An 18,219-nucleotide genomic window follows, 5' to 3' on the forward strand; every position below is an offset into this window, starting at 1 on the left:
CCTAATACGATATAAATAAGGACGGGTTTAAAATATTTGTTTTTGTTTTTTTATTAGCTCATTCACTGCTATTGACGGCTATAGACGTCAAAAATTTATTTGAACTATTTCTATTAGTTAAAAAAAAAAATCCACGTTTGTTAACAAGTGTGAAATATTTTTTTTTATTGTACATTTAGAACAGATATAACATTTCTGATTAATCGTGAGTTAACTATTAAAGTCATGCAATTAATTACAATTAATCATTTTAATTGCCTGATGCCCATAATTTTTTATCATCTTTTCTTTATTTATTTTTATTGTAATTAATCACATGACTTCAATAATTAACTCACGATTAATCACAAATTTTATATCTGTTCTAAATGTACAATATTTTTTTTAAGTCTTCATACTCTTATTACCAAAAGTGGAAAACTAATAGAAATAGTTCAAGGTCGCCAGCCGTCAATGGCAGTGAATGAGTTAATTACATATACATTCTGAAAAAATCATCTAAAAACAAAAAATAATGCAAATTTTTGACTAACGACCAAATTTCAGAATGTGATTTAAGAGTTCATCACTGCGCCTTCCAGTGGACAAAATTGGCAACAACTAGTGAAAAACTGCCATTTGTCTTCTTTCCTTTCGGGTGGTATCGGACCCCCGGACAAGCCTGTTGTGGACCGCGGACCGTATGTTTGACACAACGGTCGAAAGCTATCAATGGAAACCTAATGTAAAGAATGAACTCATTTGAGTTTTATGATAAATCTGTGTCGAATTCGAAAAACATTGCAAGACTATTTAGTCCTAAGGTAAGAAAACAGCGCTCGGGACTGTGAAGCTTTCCTCTAAGCCAAACAACATCCGAGGCGATATGGAAGCCCGTAAGCATCAGAAGCACTCAACTACACTTTGCGGTGTTTGTGCTTTATGTCAACGCGTAGACACGACACCTCAACTCCTTATTAGCAAAGAGACCTGGTAAACATCAAACCAGAGGTCGTTGACCTCAGGCACACTTTCACTCCCCAAGATGTGGGCATTTTTGGTGTGTGTTGGACAGAAATCTCTGGAATACAAATGCCTAATATGTTCTTTTAGTACGTTCTGTTCTGTGCTTGCTTTTTTTAAATGTTTGTAATTATTTTGTTTAAAAAAAAAAAGTGGTATTTTTAATTAGGTAAGGCATGAAATGGTAGGTATGAAATGCACTACGTATATAAATAAAGCTGCCTTGTCTAATCAAAACGATTTGTTTTTTCACAGAAAATTGTAATCAGCTGTCCACTAGGATAACCGCGATGCGCGAGGGTTCATAATAAATCACCAATAATTAGTGTGGTATTTGTAAGGCTGGATGTTGACAGGCTCGGAGATAAGTGGTTACTGGTTAGCATCATGGAAGATGTTAACATATGTGTTAACATTAATGCCCACAAATATTTAGGGATAGTTCAAGACAATGAGTGATGGAGGCTTGCCTCCCTTTCGAGGAAACTGGAAAGCGAATTGAGGGAAGAAAACATGTTACTTTGTTGAGGCGTTTGTTACTTTCATGATCAAACAATACATAGACTGTCAGAATAAGGGTGCCGGAAATTGACTTATTATTATTATTATTAGTGGGGGGGGGGGGACTATAATTTTTCATTTTTATTCATTGCAATTGATGGCATTTAACGTTAAAAATTAATTTGAACTATTTCGATTAGTTTAAAAAAATCCACTTTTGTTAACATGAGTATGAAAACCTATATTTTTTTATTGTACATTTAGAACAGATATAACATTTATGATTAATTGTGAGTTAACTATTAAAGTCGATAATTAATTACATTAAAAAAATAATAATCACCTGACGCGATTTTAAAAAAAGAAGAAAAGATTAAAAATTAGGAGCGTCAGGCGATTAAAATGTTTAATTTTAATTAATTGCATGACTTCAATAGTTAACTCACGATTAATAAAAAAAATATATCTGTTCTGAATGTACAATAAAAAAATATATAGGTTTTCATACTCTTGTTAATAAAAGTGGGAAAAAAATGTTAAACTAATAGAAATTGTTAAAATGAACATTTGATGTCTATAACCGTCAATGGCAGTGAATGTGTTAATTTGGGGCTGTTAAAAAGATAATGCATTTGTAATAGACATCAATTGTACGGAAAGTTTCGTTATTCGCAAGTCGGCACGGTCACAGTGAATAGCGGGGGTCCGATGTATATTTTCAATATTCAATCCCTTCTTTTTTTTTCCATGATCACCATTACTTTTATAGTGAAGTTCTTTGCCCAAATAAATGGGCTACTTACATTTTTTGAGTCAGCGTGGAGTGCTTCATAGATGACTTTTTTTCAAGGAAATAACTCGAGTGAACGGTGCAAAGTTTGTAGAATGTGACATGCTTACGCAAAACAACAAAGTTGCAGATACACGTTTTGCTCTCTCTCGCTCTCTCTCTCTCTCTCTCTCTCTCTCTCTCTCTCTCTCTCTCTCTTTTAGCCCAAAGTGACTCGACACAGATTTGACGCATCTGACGAGCTTTCTTAGGACGAAAGAGTGAGAAAAAAAAACGGTCGTACGTGCGCGCGCGCGCGCGTGTGCGAGCGTGTCCTTGTGTTGACAAAGCGGCGTTGCAGAAAGGCAATGCAATGCGTCCGCCTGGGTAATAATAAGGACTCTCTCCTCAGGAATGCGACGGGAAGTCAGAAGTCTGCTTCAAGTGGACGCGCGCGAGACGGAGCTCACTTGGGGGCTCGCTTTGTGCATGTGTTGAACTTGGGGGGGGGGGGGGGGGGACTATTTGGGGAGTGCTAGCTCGGCTGTCACGTTTGGAGCACGGAGGAGCCTTTAAAAGGCGCGCGTCGACTTCATCAACTTCATGGTCAGTACGAGTGCATCACTTGGTATAATTGGAAACTTTTGTACTTTTCTTTTTAGTGAGGTGGCGGGGGGAAAGTGCAATTATGGTGTGAACCTCCACAGGGCTGCATGGGCCAGTTGGTGTGGGCGTTGGTGGGGGCGGCTGCCTTCATCACGGTAGTCACCGTAACGGCGGTTTTGTTGAGCAGTAAGTCCATTTGTTCGAGTTTATTGAATGTTTGTAATGTTGTTGTTTCGGCGTTATCCGCATGCGCAGCCGGGCTGACTTGATGCCTTCACGTTCTGATGCTTTTTTTTTTTTATCTCGCACTCGTTTCGGTAAGATCAGGTTAAAGTGCTTGATTCGGGCTACTTAACAGCAACAAGTTGTTACTATTAACAACAAAATACATGTTAAGTATATCGCACTTCATGCTAGCTTAATGCTAACAAAACCATATATGGGCCAACAAAACTAGTATTACTGATATATATATATATATATATATATTATAGCATAAATGGTCCAGCAACAAATATAGATGGAAAAAAAAAATATATATAAGTTTTTATGCAAAAAAAAAAGTATTAATAGCTTCGTGTTAAAACTAAGTCTTACGAGATCACGTGATTTTGCTGATACTTTAGCATTTTTAGGGAATCTCATATTCCCCCCCCCCTTTTTTTTTTAACCAACACAAACGCAAAACGTTCATGTGCAATATAAAAAGTTGTTCGTCCATCAGGATTATTCTTGTTACGTGTGTAGTTTTTTTGTAATATTAAAAAAAAAAAAAAGTATTTGATTTTTGTTATTTGGGGGAGAAGCAATAAAAACTTGTCAGAAATGATTATGGAAGGTTTATCCATGTTCTTCAATAATTTATATACCAGCACACTTGTGACCTTAGTGATGTTAGGTGGTACATTACATAGCCTATTTAAAAAAAAAAATTTATAATGGCTGTCAATTATACACCAATTTTTGCTATTCGCTGGCTGATCTGGTCCACATCCCCCCACAAATATAAGCTTTCAACTGCAATTGCCTCAAGGTGCAACTGCATATCAAAATGATTTTATTTGATTTCATCTAATTAAAAGTTTAATCTCAATCTGGGCCTATAGCATCCTTTGATTTTTCGTATGTATACTCCTGGAAAGAAAAAGTTTGGACACCCCTGAGTTCAAGTCATGTCGCTGCTGCCCAAACAGCACCCCCATGTGGCGTAAAGACCACAATGCATTTTTTCCCCCTCCTCATTTCCTTTCAGAGTCCGAAGGTCCCAAAAGTCCTTTCACCCTTGAAGACTATTTCAATGACACAATTGTGTGGAGATCCTACAATGTGTACTGGATATCAGGTACTGAGATTGAGAACATTTCTGAGAGCCTCTTTCCCCAGTGTGTCGCAACAAAACCCTGAAGCGTGTGTCATTTTTACACCTGCAGATACCGAGTATCTTCACAAAACAAGGGACGGGAATGTCTACCGCTACAATGCGCAAACAGAGGAGGAGTCACTATTCCTGAGCAATTCAACCTTTGTATTATAATCATTTCAACAAGAACATTTGTCATCAAATACTTCTGGAATAGGATGGCTTTTTTATATATATATATATATATGTATATATATAATCTGTTTCTCATAGGGTGAAGTGGGCGCCACAGACTACCTGTTGTCGGGAGATCACACTTATGTTGCGTTAGAAAGCAATTTCACAAAGGTGAGCCATCGCACATGTGACTAATGATTTATCAGGAGACCTATGATGTGTGTTGCATTCATTAAGATGTTTTTAAATCCAAAATTGATTAATTAAAATGTATTTAATCTACTTATCAATCCAATCTAATTACTTAATTACTAAACTAAATCAGTGGTTCTCAAAAAATAGAGTGAACCGTCAGCAATGATTCTTTTGCTTACCACTGGAGGGAGCCCACGTGCCACCAGTTGTTCTGCTCTCCCACACTTGGAGACCACAGATTTAGCTCCTCAAATAATGCTTGATTGGATTATTGTTAGCAATGAAATAATATATTTGAAAAAGCAACAATTTTACATGCGCACGCTATCGTTTATTAATTGGTGAGTTACAATTAACTATCAAAGAAGCAATCTCAGGGCGCTGCCATTTTGTTTTGACTGCCAAGTGCCCTCGAGCTCGCATTGTGAATGTCACGTGATCAGGGTTATAGTTATAGAATTTGGATACCCACTTGTTTGCATGTACGCTGTCAGGGAGTAGTAGTAAAGGCAACGGCAGCAACATTTGGAATGCTAGTTCAAAGGTCAACCTCAAAATGAACCTTAAAAAATAATAGACCAAAATCTATGGGGCGGGATTTGTGTAAAATCTCACGAATGTTTCTCGAGAGGGAAATAGTGTGCTGCAAACCACAGTTTAAATTTAAGTAGAAAAAAGTCTCTATTGGTTGTCCATTTTTAAGTTTTTGCCTTTTGTATTCATAAATGCTGAAGAAGAAAAAAATGCTTCGAATACCAAAATACTGCTTAGCCCTTGAATTTTCAATATATATTTTTTTTATGTAGTTTGTTATTTTTCAAAATGGGCTTGATAGTTTTAAACGTTTTCGATTCCTATTCATATAGGAAGCAAAAAAAAAGGAAGTTAACTCTATAGAAAATCCTCCATCAATACACTAATCATACAATATTTTCTGTTTACAATTCACCAGCAATGGAGACACTCATACACAGCATCTTACACCATCTACGACGTGGTCAATTTGTGAGTAGCCATCATTTATTGAGTCAAGAAATAAATGCTTGCATTGCTTTATAATCATAATGAAGCATAATGTACAGTACTCAGTTGGGATGTTGGGCTTTTGGGTGAAATCAGTATGAACCAAAAATGTACTGTAACCTTTGAGTTGTTTAAATACGCATGGACAACAGCTTTTCTTTTCTTTTTTTCAAGAACAACCCCTTCTACCTCTTCTTTCTGTGACCGATAAAACATCTAGTGTGATTTTTGCCATTCAGCTCAATATTACGATTTCATGTAGATTTTTTTTTAAGGTCCTCTTTTTTTTAACAAACACAACAAATAATATCTGATTTATTATACATGAATGTATTTATAGGTTAGACTTTCCCTCAAATAAAAGGAAAGAGCAAAACTAACAAATTCTACTTGTTGACTGTAGCGTGTTTGTTGAAAATGAAATTGCGGGTCTGCCGAAGACGGTGCAGTACTTGAGCTGGGCGCCGACGGGAAACAAAATGGTGAGTTTCCACCACGACCCCCCCCCCCCCCGACTTGTGTGTGTTTGTGAAGCAACTTCAGCATCACTGCCCGTGCGTGCGCTATGCTGCGTTTTTTTCCGCCCGCATGCTACTGACGACGTGCTCGTGTTGTCGTGCAGGCTTACGTGCACGACTGCAACGTCTTTTACAAAAGTGACGTCAAAAAAGCAGCTGCACAAGTGACAAGCAATGGGAAAAAGAATGCGATCCTGAACGGAGTGCCCGACTGGGTGTATGAGGGTGAGGAACGTTCAGCGCTTCCGGTTTGTGTTGTGTTAAAACATTTAAAATACAGCTTTAAAAGAAAAAAGGAAAAAAAAAGACACCCTCCAAAACAGGGTTAGCATTACCTTTATGTATTTTTTAAATATTGCATCTCACTTTAAGTTTTCTTGGCACCATCATTCCACAAGAAGGCACCCAAGCACTACTTTTGTCCCCTTGAAGCTCCTCAACTAACTGCAACATGCTTCAACATGTGTACTTGGCACCAGCATACCGCAAGATGGCGCCAAAGCACTACTTTTGCATCTTTGAAGCTCCTCAACGACACAGCCTGTGCACCAAGATGTCAAAAGATACTTTTCATTCAGACACGGGTTTTGAAGCGCCTCCCTAAAACATATTCCCTTGGCACCAAGATTTTATAAGATGGTGCAAAAGCACTATTTTTTTCTTCTCAAACCTCCTCAACTCAAAATACTGACTTGGTATCAAGTCAACATAACACTAGGTACCAAAGCACTAATTTTGTCTTCATGAAGCTCCTGAACTCACTACCACTTCACACCAAGATGCCACCAAAGCACTACTTTTGTCTCTTTGAAGCCCCTCAGCTCTCTTAACAGTTCCTTTGCACCAAGATGCCAAAAGATGGCACCAAAGCACTACTTTTCATTTAGACGTGGGTCTTGAAGCTCCTCCCTTCACTTAAACATATTCCCTTGGCACCAAGATTTCACAAGATGGCGCTAAAGCACAAATTTTGTCTCCGTTGATGCCCCTTAACATATTTGTTTGGCACCAAGATTCCAGCATAATCCAACGTGCTTTTTAATTGCTCGTGCATGAGCAAGCGTTAGCTACGTTAGTGTTTTGTAGTGTTAATTTTAACATTTTGTTTGTTTTAGGCCAGTTTCAATCACGCTTGTTAGTTTTTATCAGTTAAGTCAAGATCATCCTGTTTTTTTAGTTGAATAGAAATCTAGCACTTTAGTCTTTATTTTAGTCCAAGAAAACGTCATTTTATTCGTTAGTTTTAGTCAACAACTGTCAACGTTTCGGTTACTTTTAGTCAGGACAATCATTTGACCCCTGTGTATTTTTTTTTTCAGATTATGTTGAACATTTCGGATCTAAAACCATTTCACATCAAATTTTCTATCTTTTTAATGAAAAACAACTTGACACACAATTACAGTGGCTACTATGGCTCCGTGCCTACGAGCTAGTAAATTAGCCAGCATTAGTTAGCGGTCAGGTTAACAATGTTGTTGGATTCATGTTACGTTGCACTTGTTAGCTGCAGATTCGAAAGAGGGTGTGTCACATGACATTGTCACAGTGACAGATCAGCAGAGATAAGAATTTACAATAATCATATAATTTTCGTCTCGTTTTTGTTCATGAACTAAAATGTCCAGTTTTTATTAAGTGAAGTACGTTTTCGTCTTGTCTTCGTTATTCGACAAAAATCCTCCCAGTTTTTGTTTATTAATGAGGCTTTTTGTCTAGTATCGTCTAGTTTTAGTCTGGTGAAAAATGTGTGTAGACAAAAAATTTTTTTAGTTTCCGTTGATGCAATTAACACTTTTTGTGTGTGTGAATGTAGAGGAGGTGTTTGCATCAAATGGTGCTTTGTGGTGGTCTTCATCGGGACAACACTTAGCCTACGCTGAGTTTAATGTGGCCCAAGTTAAAAAAGTGAACTTTTCCTGGTACGGAGAAGGGCAGTACCCTGAAACTGTGGCCATTCCATACCCAAAGGTGCCGATGACTTGCTCTCAACCTACGATTTCCCGCAATATTACACTTGAATGCAGCTAATTCATGTCGCATTTCTTGCAGGTGGGCACCCAACTGACCAAGGTCAAACTGTTTGTGGTTAATACCAACGAGAAGTCCCTCACAGCAAAAGCGATCCTGCCCCCCGCGAACCTCAAATCCGGGTCCGTATTTTCCGACGTCGGGGGCGGCGGTCGCTCTGGCGTGTTCTCATTTCTTGTCACTTTGTGTTCAGCGATCACATTTTGAGCTCGGTCACGTGGGTCACAGACGAGCGCATCGCGGTGCAGTGGCTCACCAGGAAGCAGAATTACGTGCTGGTGCAGATTTACGACTTGGACGGAAGCAACTGGAGAAGTGTGCAGGTCACTTTTGCGTCCCCTTCACAAGATGTTGTGATTTGAAGATTACATGCTGATTAAATCCAGCTTTTGTCTCCGTTCTGTGTAGAAATTTGAGCAAATAAATACAAAAGGCTGGGTTGGACGTGTAAGTTTTGAGTAGCATAACAGTAACTTTTGTGCAGACTGAAGTAAAAAATGATTATTTTTTTCCCCCCCTTACACAGTATGGACCGTTACCACTTTTCTTTGCAGAAGATAATCTCAGTTTCTACAAAGTGCTAAGTGACGGCAGTGGCTACAAACATATTCATCACATCCAAAACGTAAGCAATATCTGGGGGGTTTCATCATGTGCTAAAAAAAAAAAAAACAGCAAAGTGGCAGCACAAAACCTTCGGAAAGTTTGAAGAAAAATTCTACGACAGCTGTTAGAAGTTTCTTTTTGGTTTAGTTTTAGTACTTAGTTTTTTAATGAAGTACTGTATTTGCAAAAAAAAAAGTCACCTAAGTATTGTATCGTAAACTACAAATCGTTATTGTTTACAAAAAAAAAAAATTGGGGTTTTACTTTTTTCATTAGTTTTCATATTAACTTAAAAAACAAATTATAAAAAAAAAAGTCTAGGTTTTCATACTCTTGTTAACAAAAGTAGAAATAAAATGTTAAACTAATATAAATAGTTCAAATGAAATTTTGACGTTTATCGGCGTCAATGGCAGTGAACGAGTTATATTTTTTTTAAATGGGGGGCGGGTTGAAAATCAACTTAAACATACGACTTGATTTGTGTCATATTTGATACATCTGGCCACAATGCTTTAACTTTGTACATTTATAACTGTCAAAAATATAATAATAAACTGACATTAGTATTTCCAAAAGTCCGAAAGAATATTTGCCACTATTAATAAGTATAGGTGTCTCTCCTTTCTCATTTGGGGCGAACTTGCAAGGTAATTTTTTAAAATGAAAGAATGAAACGCGTTCTTTCATTTGCTACCCACCATGTTTAAGTCGTCAAAGCACACAATATGTTATTTGCCTTGAAAGATGAGTTAAAATGCTCAAAATTGGCTGGCGCTGTCGGGGTTGTTTTTTTGGATAACGTGTGGCAGTAAAAGAGTTCATCAATAAGGTAACACTTTCATTTTGAAAGCACTAAAATAGTGAAAAAGAAATGATTGATCTTTGTCAAATTTTTTGCGATAGCATTTGAAAAGAAGTGTGTATACTTTTCGTATCTAATTTATATCCAATGGATGTGCAAGCCATGAGTAAGTCACATGGTAACATTTTCTCAGCCCCAAATGAATGCCAACCTGCGCATTCCAACGAAACGCAATGCAGCTCTGCTTACCCCGAAGACTTTTGAAAGGAATAAATTCTTGTTTTCGTGTCAGCTCGCAGTCTACGTTGCGCTTTACAGATGAAAAGATAAAATGCGAATAGATGTTTACTGACTTGGGGCATCTTTTGAAGGGCAAGGCAACAGCGATTACTTCAGGCAAGTGGGAAGTCATCTACATAACCAAGCTGACCAACGAGGCCATGTGAGTGAGGATCCCATTCAGTCACCTGTGGAGCGTTAAAGAACAAGAAATGTGGTCTGAGTAACCTTCTTTTTCAGATATTTTGTCAGTAATGAGGGTCTGCCTCGGACGAGAAATGTTTACAGGTAAGCGATTTTCTTTATTTTTTAAATAAAGTGAACCTTTTCCAGTGTCGCTCCATTCGTTGCGCTCGTATCAGGTTGGGGATCGGAGCCCGACATGCCTCTAGTCAGTGCCTCACCTGCCAGGTTGACACGGAAAAGTGTCAGTTCAACGCGGCTTACTTCAGCACCGACGCCTCGTTTTACCGCATGGGCTGTTACGGTCAGTGGCGCGCATTTGACACGTACCGACACCTGTGTGCAAATGCTGTGGTCTGTGAACAACTGCGTGGATTTCTGACACTTTTTTTTTTTTCAATCTGATCTGTGCGTGTGTGTTTGTGTGTATGATCAGGTCCGGGTTTGCCCAGATTCTTGCTCTTTGCCAATACTCATAAAAACCCAGGTGCAAAAACATGTACGTATAAACACGCACGCATGCACACGTCTACCAGCCACATGCTCATTGGCAAATCCGCCATTACAAATGGGCTGAAGAATCACTTTGGGTCCACTCTATTTTTTATTACATCAACATGACAAATGTGTTAAGTTAATGCAAATATTTTGTGAAACTGGTTAACAAGAAAGTCAGTATTTTGTGGGAGTGAAAATAGGATGACTTTACCTCTCTTAACCAGGAAAAATATTTTTTCTCAATGAATTCTGTATACTTCGCATTTTTGTCTATATGAATAAGAACAACGTTATTTAAACACTAATCATTACCACGGGATTTGAATTTGAATATCCAGCCATTTTTAAAACAGCAGACGGGCCGGTCTACAAAAAGCAAAAATCTGCATAGAATTGACAGCTATTATAATAAATACAACAGAATTTTTTTTTTTTTTTTTACCTTTTAAAATTTTGCTCTATTGCTAATATACAAATAAAGAAGTATCTATGGCCTGAGTAGCTAGCTGCTACGTAGCGGAGACTATATCAATTGTCATTGTTCTTCGTAGTGCCTACCATTCTTGAAGAAAACGAAGAAATTGGGGGAATTCTCAGGCAGTTCCGAATGCCAAAAACTAGCTACGGCACCATCACAATTGGACATTTTGGTAAGATGATCCCCAATTTGGTGATCAATCAAAATCACTGAGAGGGAGAACCATTTATCGACCCCCCCAACCCCCCCAACAGACCTCTGGTATGAGGAGATGTTACCGCCTAATTTTGTTTCATCCAGACGCTACCCTCTTCTTATTGACGTGTGAGTGACCAAAATGGCTGCCACGGTGGATCCAAAAATGCATTTTGACGAACGCCGTTGCGCTGCCACGCAGGTACGGTGGGCCCGGTAGTCAGAGGGTGGACTCTCGTTTCAAGCTGAGCTGGAGCACCGTCCTAGCCAGCGCCCACGGGATCATCGTCGTCAGATTTGACGGAAGAGGAAGCGGTTACCAAGGCGACGCCATCATGCACTCCATCTATCGGCGTCTGGGAACATTTGAGGTTGAGGATCAGATCACGGCCGTCAGGTTCGAAAAAAAAAAACGTCTTGACTTGAGAATTGAGTCCAAACTCACCGCAATCTGTTTTTTTTTCAGGCATTTTATTGCCAAGCGTTATGTTGACAAAGACCGGATCGCCATTTGGGGCTGGGTAAGTTCAGCACTAAATTTGACCTGGTTTGAGTTTTTGGGGCTTATTTTCCCTCGTTGAATTTTCAGTCTTACGGCGGTTACGTTACCGCGATGGCGCTGGGTGCCGGAACGGGTCTTTTCAAGTGTGGAATTGCAGTTGCCCCAGTCGTCAAGTGGCAATATTATGGTGGGTATATGATATGCGGTATTTCTACAGGATCTCACAAACGGGAGGACACAGCCATTTTATAAGCTAAACCTCTGGCAACAAAAGCGAGTACACCCCTTGGTGAAAACATCCACATTGAGCACAGTTGTTTTCCCCTTCCCGGCGTCATGTGACTCATTAGCGTTACAGGGTCAAAAGGTGAGCAGGTGTGTTTACTTTGGTCTTAGCTGTTACGCGCTCGGGTCTCATGCTGGATTTTCAACATGGCACCTCAAGACTAAAATGATGTGACGATGACAGTGGCAAATGTAAAGCTTTTAACCAGCTTTAAATACATATTTAGCCTCAGAATGACAATATTTGAATATTATCACCACCCCCCTCCGCCAAATGCATTTGATTGTTTTCATAAAAGAAAGTGAATCGTGCCAATTGGGCTGGACTGCTGTCGGACATCTGCCGATTGGTGCGGGTTGCCAACTCGTGTCTGCCACTTGCTTGGCAGAGCGTTGATTTTCCGTTCGAGGAGCACCTGTTTTGTGCGCCGCGTAGTATTTGACGATGCAACATTATGGAGTCAAGCTTGACATTTTGGGCAAGTTTCTGAGTTCCTGGTAATCATGTCTAGTTGCAGCATTTAGGACGAAAACGACATTGGAATAAAAGCGCTGACACTTTTCCTGATTTTTGATATTTTGATAATGAAAATGAACAAAAATAAGGAAATAAAATAGAAATGCTTTATAACAACTTGACAATAATATGTTCTATGCAGCCCCCTACCTAATCTAAATATGGTATTCTAGTTAATATTGTATTAGTAGCAGCGAAATCCAGCAACTTTTATCAATACCAGACGGCGGCCATTTTGCCCCTTGCTGTCAAGTGAAAATGACATTGACAGTTGCTCAGGTGGTAGCAACCAATCACAGGTCAGCTTCAGAAAACAGGTGAGCTGTGGTTGGCCGTTGCCTGAACCCTGAGCAACTGTGATGTCATCTTCAGTCGACAGCACGTGGCAAAATGGCCGCCCTCTGAGATGGATAAAAACGGCGAGATCGTGCTGCATAACTCAAATTTCACGATCAGAATGTCATGTTTCTGAGTTCGAGGGGGCGTTCCCGTACACTTCCTGGTTTGAAGTCAGAAAAGTCCGACTTCCTCGATTGCAGCATTAGTTCACCTCATGTAAAACCTACTACGGCGATTTGCATTTGTTGCGTCAGCATGTTTGAAGTTCCTAATTAACATTGACCGTTTTTCCCACAGATGCGGTGTACACTGAACGCTACATGGGCACACTCGCTGACAACAAAATTGGTTATGAGGTAAAAAATAATGCGAACGTACTGGTTATCACGCCGGGATTACGACTTGCTCCGACTGACCAAATGATGGGAAAATCCTGGCAGAAAATAAACGGCGTGCTAGTTTACGTTGGTTTTAATGTTGTTTTAATTTAACAGAATTCCTCAGTATTAATCCGAGCAAAGAACTTCAAGAAGGGCATAGAGTTTCTGCTTATCCAAGGCACAGCAGACGGTGAGTTGATCCGATCTTGTTTTGATGGCGGCCGGTGCGAGGCTTCCTGGATCTGAACAAATGGACTCTTGTTTGCCGGCACGGAAAATGGACGAGCAAATAACATCAGCGCCCGTGTGTTTCCCGTAGACAATGTCCACTTGCAGCACGCCGCGCAGCTCACCAGTGCTCTGACCAATGAGCAAGTGAACTTCAAGTCCATGGTAAATATTCGCATGCGGGGAAATGGTGGTACCGATGAGGTAATATTGACCTCGTCAATGTTTGATTTCATGAATGAATGGCAATGGATGGATGGAAATGGACGGAAAGTGAAAGGTGCTCTTTTCCGGTGGTTTGCGAATGACAAAATTCTGTTGTCGTTTCAGTGGTACACGGACAAGGACCATGCTCTCACAGGCGTCAGTAAACACATGTACACCGCCATGAGTCGATTCTTACAGGATTGTCTCCATGTTGACAAATGAGAAGAATTTTACACACTTGTTTGTGAGGGTTTTTTTTGGTGTGATGAAAATTGCATTGATTTTACATTTTGAATAAATGAAATTTAAGACTCAGTCAGTTATTGAAGTGATGATTATTATGATTATGGATGAGTGATGACATTTTCTGTCCCAAGGAATGGGCAAAAAAATCATATTTTAAAGGCAATGCTACCAAATACGACTGAAATGTAGTCAGATTTATGATTTTGAAGAAAGTAATGAAAAATGTGTCATTGTGATATTTAGCTAAAGGAAATAATTAGGCTTTACATGATTCAGATTTGGGGGGGGGGGATTATCAATTTGTTCAGGGCAGAGATTGACGGCGCCCATTGAAATGCATTGGGAAGAAAAAATAAATCCTAAAAACTGGTACAAAAATGCTGGAGAAAAAAAAATCCCCCCCCAAAATGAGGAGTTAACAAGATTGTGTTTGCATGTCAAGACATTGCAGGCTATCGCTGATTTTGCATAAGCAAAATATGTGCCAATTTGATCCAGCCAATCAGATCTCGCTTGTCATTCCAAAAGAATGATTGTGGGTTCAAGCAAGAATTACAAATTGAGCACCTTTTCATAGCTTTTCGTAATATCTTTGGAAACGAAAGCTTTAAATCATGACCTAAAACGGGAAATTTTTCGTCTGATTTTATAACCTCAACTGTTTTGTGGGTTTAGTTTTGACTTTGGTAATGCGAGCCCGAAGGCACTTTTCCACCAATTTTGGTCAACAGCAGAGGGCAGCATAAGGCCAAAATGGCAGCCCCGAGATTCATTTGCTTCTTACTCCACAAACAGAACATTTTTAAGCATGTTGCATTAAAATGACACAATGAGCTTACCTAAATAAAAAAAATATGAACATGATTGTAATATTTGTCAGTGAAACATCGCTGCGGTCCAAATAATTGACGGATCGATTAACAGTCATCGAGTATCGGAGCTTTTTCCTGACCACATGTTGCTCCTGTGATGTTTGCTGGAGTCAAATAGATTCAATGAGACAGAAGCTGATTAATGGACCAAGCGTGAAAGCGAGGATGCGGAGGTTCCAGTGACGGCGGAGTCACCTGGGAGAGTGCGCCTGCTCGCCACTATATAAGACCGAGCGCACCAAGAATCGGCCATGAAACGCACCAGGACGCCGCAAGAAGACGGAAGCACGCCATCCCCGCAACTACCAAAACCCCCATCACACATTAAGACCACCGGTGAGACTTATGTTGCTTATATCAATGGGTTTTGTGTTTTGTTTTGTTTTTGAACCTGTGAGTTCTCTTGTGTCAGAAGCTTGAAGGATGGAACACGCTCACTCTTTGGCCGGACTCCTGCTCCTCATCATCATCCAAAGCAGCTGGCAGGTGCCTGACCACGACACAAACTCAATGTAAGGGCAACTCAAGACTGCACTCAACTCACTTTCGACTTCTTCTACATTCAAACATTTCGATTTTTTATTTTTTATTATTATTGTAGATTATATAAAATAATGTCACAGTTAATACTATCAATATTACTATGATTTGTTTTACTCGAGTAATTTAAATTCGTAATTTTTGCGCTTACAGTAATTGATACTATATACATAATACTACCGGTATACATACTTTTACCATTCTATGTAAATGTATAGAAACTTTTTCCCCTATAGACGTTGTACTCCCGTCATTGGCTGATAGAAGTTACATGATACCTAAATTAAGATTGAGATTGGTTTATTTGAAAGAAAACTTTGCAATTTCACAAAACACATGATAAAGTGGTTTAAAAAGCCTGAATTAGCCCGAAGGCTATTTTTCATCTGTAGTCCTCTGGCCATAGTGTCAAAGAAATATTAAAAGAGAGAAAGAAAGAAAGAACAATAGGTGAATTGGTGAATTTAATGAAATTATGTTGTGCAATAAATACATCTAATGTTTAAACTCAATTGTTTAATACCAAAAACATGTTAAAAAATAAAGACTTAAAAAAATTATTTTATTTTTTTTTAAGTTCACCTCATACGTTTTTAATAGGTGATTATAATTAACTTGTAGTTGTTGGTTTTTCAGCTTAATAAAACATGTACAGTTATTAAAATAAAAAACTATCCAGTTACCTGGAATGGTTTGATCTTCATTTTTCCAGGTTTTTAAGTGAGAACTCCATTTCGAATGAACCTCTCGAGCCTTCCAGCATGAAGAGACATTCAGAGGGAACATTTTCCAACGACTACAGTAAATACCTGGAAACCAGAAGAGCTCAAGACTTTGTTCAGTGGCTCAAGAATTCTAAACGAAACGGGTGAGTGTCGCCTTTTCGAATATGTACATTATAAAACGAACCAACAGCCGTCGCCGGTTTACAACAAAAACTTGAGTGGTGAATTACTTCCTGTTTTATTCTTCTTCTTTTAAATTTAGACCGTCTCACATTAAAGTGTGCTGCTATCTGGTGGTCGACAGTGGAATTACATCCAATACAAACAAGTGTTAAAGTTTACTGTACAAAAAAAAGATGTAAAATGGAGGGATTGTAAACCTGGAACCCGCGATGTACATATGTTTACGGATGTCACAGTGGATCAACTGCGTATATGTTTCTTTATAAAAACAACTTCATTTTCAATTTGCATACATTTCTACATGCATCTGGAAATTTTGTAATATTCATTTTTATTTATTTATTTTTCTATAGATATTCATTTTAACAGAACTATATTCTTAACATTGCAGAGCCTTTAACAAGAAGGTGTATTTCCTCCTGATGATTTTTTTTTTATTTTGTGTATCAAAACTTGAGTAACGGCACACTGTGACTTAATTATTTAAACTAAAGACCAAGGCGTCTGATGTCACATCAAATGTCTACTTTTTCTAAATGAATGACACAATTGGAAGCTCAGTTGAGTAACTGCGTGTGGTCATGTTGAGCAGAAGTGTCATTCGGCGCCACGCAGACGGCACCTACACCAGCGACATGAGCGCCTACCTGCAGGACCAGGCAGCCAAGGAGTTTGTGAGCTGGCTCAAGGCCGGCCGAGGCAGACGGCAGTAGACGGCGAAGGCAACTCCACGCGCCCTGCCGACATTGTGCTGCAATCTGCCACCCCCCTCCCCCAACTGACTCTGTGCGATCATTAAATGTTTCACAAAGTGTACCAACGTTTTCCTTTTTTTGGTCATCTTATTTTTAATTGTCATTATCTACAAATCAGGTGCTTGAGTGAGGCGTGATCCTGTCAATGAAACGTTGGCTTCTCTCGTGCTCAGATATTTTTCTTTTATCTCCCACCTACAAATCAGATTGAGTGCAATAAGGTTGTCTGTGGTGCATATTTTTTTTCCCAAGTATGTTATGTACTTAAAATATTAAACAGATAAATACAATGTATATGAAAAAAAAAAAAGTAGTGCTTTGCTGCCATCTTGTGGTATCTTGGTGTCAAGGAATTATGTTAAATTGGGTTGAGGAGCTCCATCAGAACTACGTTGAAGTAAGTTGGAGCTTGGTGCTATCTTGTGGCTTCTTGGTGTAAACGAACCAGATTCACATATGGGGAGGAGCTTCTATAAGACAAAGCAAAGCCCTGGGTTATATAAAAGTAGTGTTTTGGCATCTTGTGGAATCTATGGGCAATTACAAACCTTTTTGTGGGGTCATCAAGGATTTTTATATGACGCAGGGCTGGATCACGGTCCTACATGACTAATTGAATTTAAATTAAGTAAATTGTATTTTTTTTTTTAAGAATACAAACATCAAAATATAAATGTTTTTGTTTATAGACATATGCCGTATATAATTGAATTGATCGCATCTAAATTGACATATTTTTTTTCCTTTCAATGTTTCTAATATGAGTGAGAAAATCACACAATCAGTCGCCAGCGTGACATGTTATCGGCATGTCACTGGGACGTCAGCAAAAGCAAAAAAAAAAGCAAAATGCTGTCAATCATCTCTTAACTGGTCGGCCAACGAGCGGCAGGTCGTCACTCTCCAGCGCGTCCTCGGAAATAATAACGTGCGCGACGCCATTTGGGACGCGTCGCCCCTCTTGGCTGTCATCTGCAAGCTTGTCAAACATCTGCCGCCGCACCGCCGCCATCATATTTACTATTAATAGGCCAATTAGAATAACATTAGCAACTGTAAATAATGCCACGGATGTTTATGTGAAGTAAGGCTACACTTTCAGGGAATAATAGTAGGCAATTTATTCATCGAAAGCTTATTGTATTCATTTTGATCTACGATAGAATGCAGGAAAGGATTTATGATTGAAGGCAGCACGCTGGCCTAGTGGTTAG

At 39.0% G+C, this 18,219-nt stretch overlaps 2 protein-coding genes and 1 long non-coding RNA gene across 4 annotated transcripts; 2 read left to right on the forward strand and 1 right to left on the reverse strand.

Moving 5' to 3' along the window:
• The first annotated feature begins 2,799 nt into the window (after window positions 1–2,799).
• On the forward strand, window positions 2,800–13,999 carry fap (fibroblast activation protein, alpha). The gene is made up of 26 exons (XM_086091437.1): window positions 2,800–2,878; window positions 2,980–3,064; window positions 4,131–4,220; window positions 4,309–4,403; window positions 4,512–4,586; window positions 5,563–5,615; window positions 6,037–6,115; window positions 6,256–6,376; window positions 7,968–8,122; window positions 8,204–8,304; window positions 8,376–8,505; window positions 8,591–8,629; window positions 8,709–8,807; window positions 9,965–10,035; window positions 10,113–10,160; window positions 10,235–10,359; window positions 10,492–10,554; window positions 11,105–11,203; window positions 11,286–11,355; window positions 11,429–11,623; window positions 11,693–11,747; window positions 11,816–11,915; window positions 13,167–13,225; window positions 13,364–13,439; window positions 13,569–13,642; window positions 13,808–13,999. The coding sequence occupies exons 1-26, from the start codon at window positions 2,876–2,878 to the stop codon at window positions 13,904–13,906; spliced, it is 2,259 nt and encodes a 752-aa protein (XP_085947563.1). The 5' UTR covers window positions 2,800–2,875; the 3' UTR covers window positions 13,907–13,999.
• On the reverse strand, window positions 10,641–16,288 carry LOC147164860 (uncharacterized). The gene is made up of 3 exons (XR_015096702.1): window positions 16,026–16,288; window positions 15,194–15,292; window positions 10,641–11,582 (listed from the first exon to the last, which is right to left on the reverse strand). It is a non-coding gene; the product is annotated as an uncharacterized LOC147164860 (long non-coding RNA).
• On the forward strand, window positions 14,887–16,981 carry gcgb (glucagon b). 2 transcript variants are annotated; one of them, XM_086091439.1, is made up of 4 exons: window positions 14,887–15,138; window positions 15,215–15,314; window positions 16,055–16,210; window positions 16,843–16,981. In XM_086091439.1, the coding sequence occupies exons 2-4, from the start codon at window positions 15,226–15,228 to the stop codon at window positions 16,961–16,963; spliced, it is 366 nt and encodes a 121-aa protein (XP_085947565.1). In that variant the 5' UTR covers window positions 14,887–15,138; window positions 15,215–15,225; the 3' UTR covers window positions 16,964–16,981. The 2 variants fall into 2 exon arrangements, with proteins under 2 accessions (XP_085947565.1, XP_085947564.1); XM_086091438.1 differs by having other exon boundaries at window positions 15,218–15,314.
• Window positions 16,982–18,219: the final 1,238 nt, after the last annotated feature.

The sequence above is a fragment of the Leptonotus elevatus genome, chromosome 12, assembly GCF_054856555.1.
Source record: "Leptonotus elevatus isolate MCC_2025b chromosome 12, RoL_Lele_1.0, whole genome shotgun sequence".
Classification (NCBI taxonomy): Eukaryota; Metazoa; Chordata; class Actinopteri; order Syngnathiformes; family Syngnathidae; genus Leptonotus; species Leptonotus elevatus.

Coding starts and splice junctions, on each gene's coding strand:
- fap (XM_086091437.1), top strand. Junction 10,161..10,234: donor CGGACGAGAAATGTTTACAG/GTAAGCGATTTT, acceptor CGCTCGTATCAG/GTTGGGGATCGGAGCCCGAC. Junction 10,555..11,104: donor AAACCCAGGTGCAAAAACAT/GTACGTATAAAC, acceptor TGTTCTTCGTAG/TGCCTACCATTCTTGAAGAA.
- gcgb (XM_086091439.1), top strand. CDS start 15,226: ATGGAACACGCTCACTCTTTGGCCGGACTCCTGCTCCTCATCATCATC. Junction 15,315..16,054: donor GACCACGACACAAACTCAAT/GTAAGGGCAACT, acceptor TCATTTTTCCAG/GTTTTTAAGTGAGAACTCCA. Junction 16,211..16,842: donor AAGAATTCTAAACGAAACGG/GTGAGTGTCGCC, acceptor CATGTTGAGCAG/AAGTGTCATTCGGCGCCACG.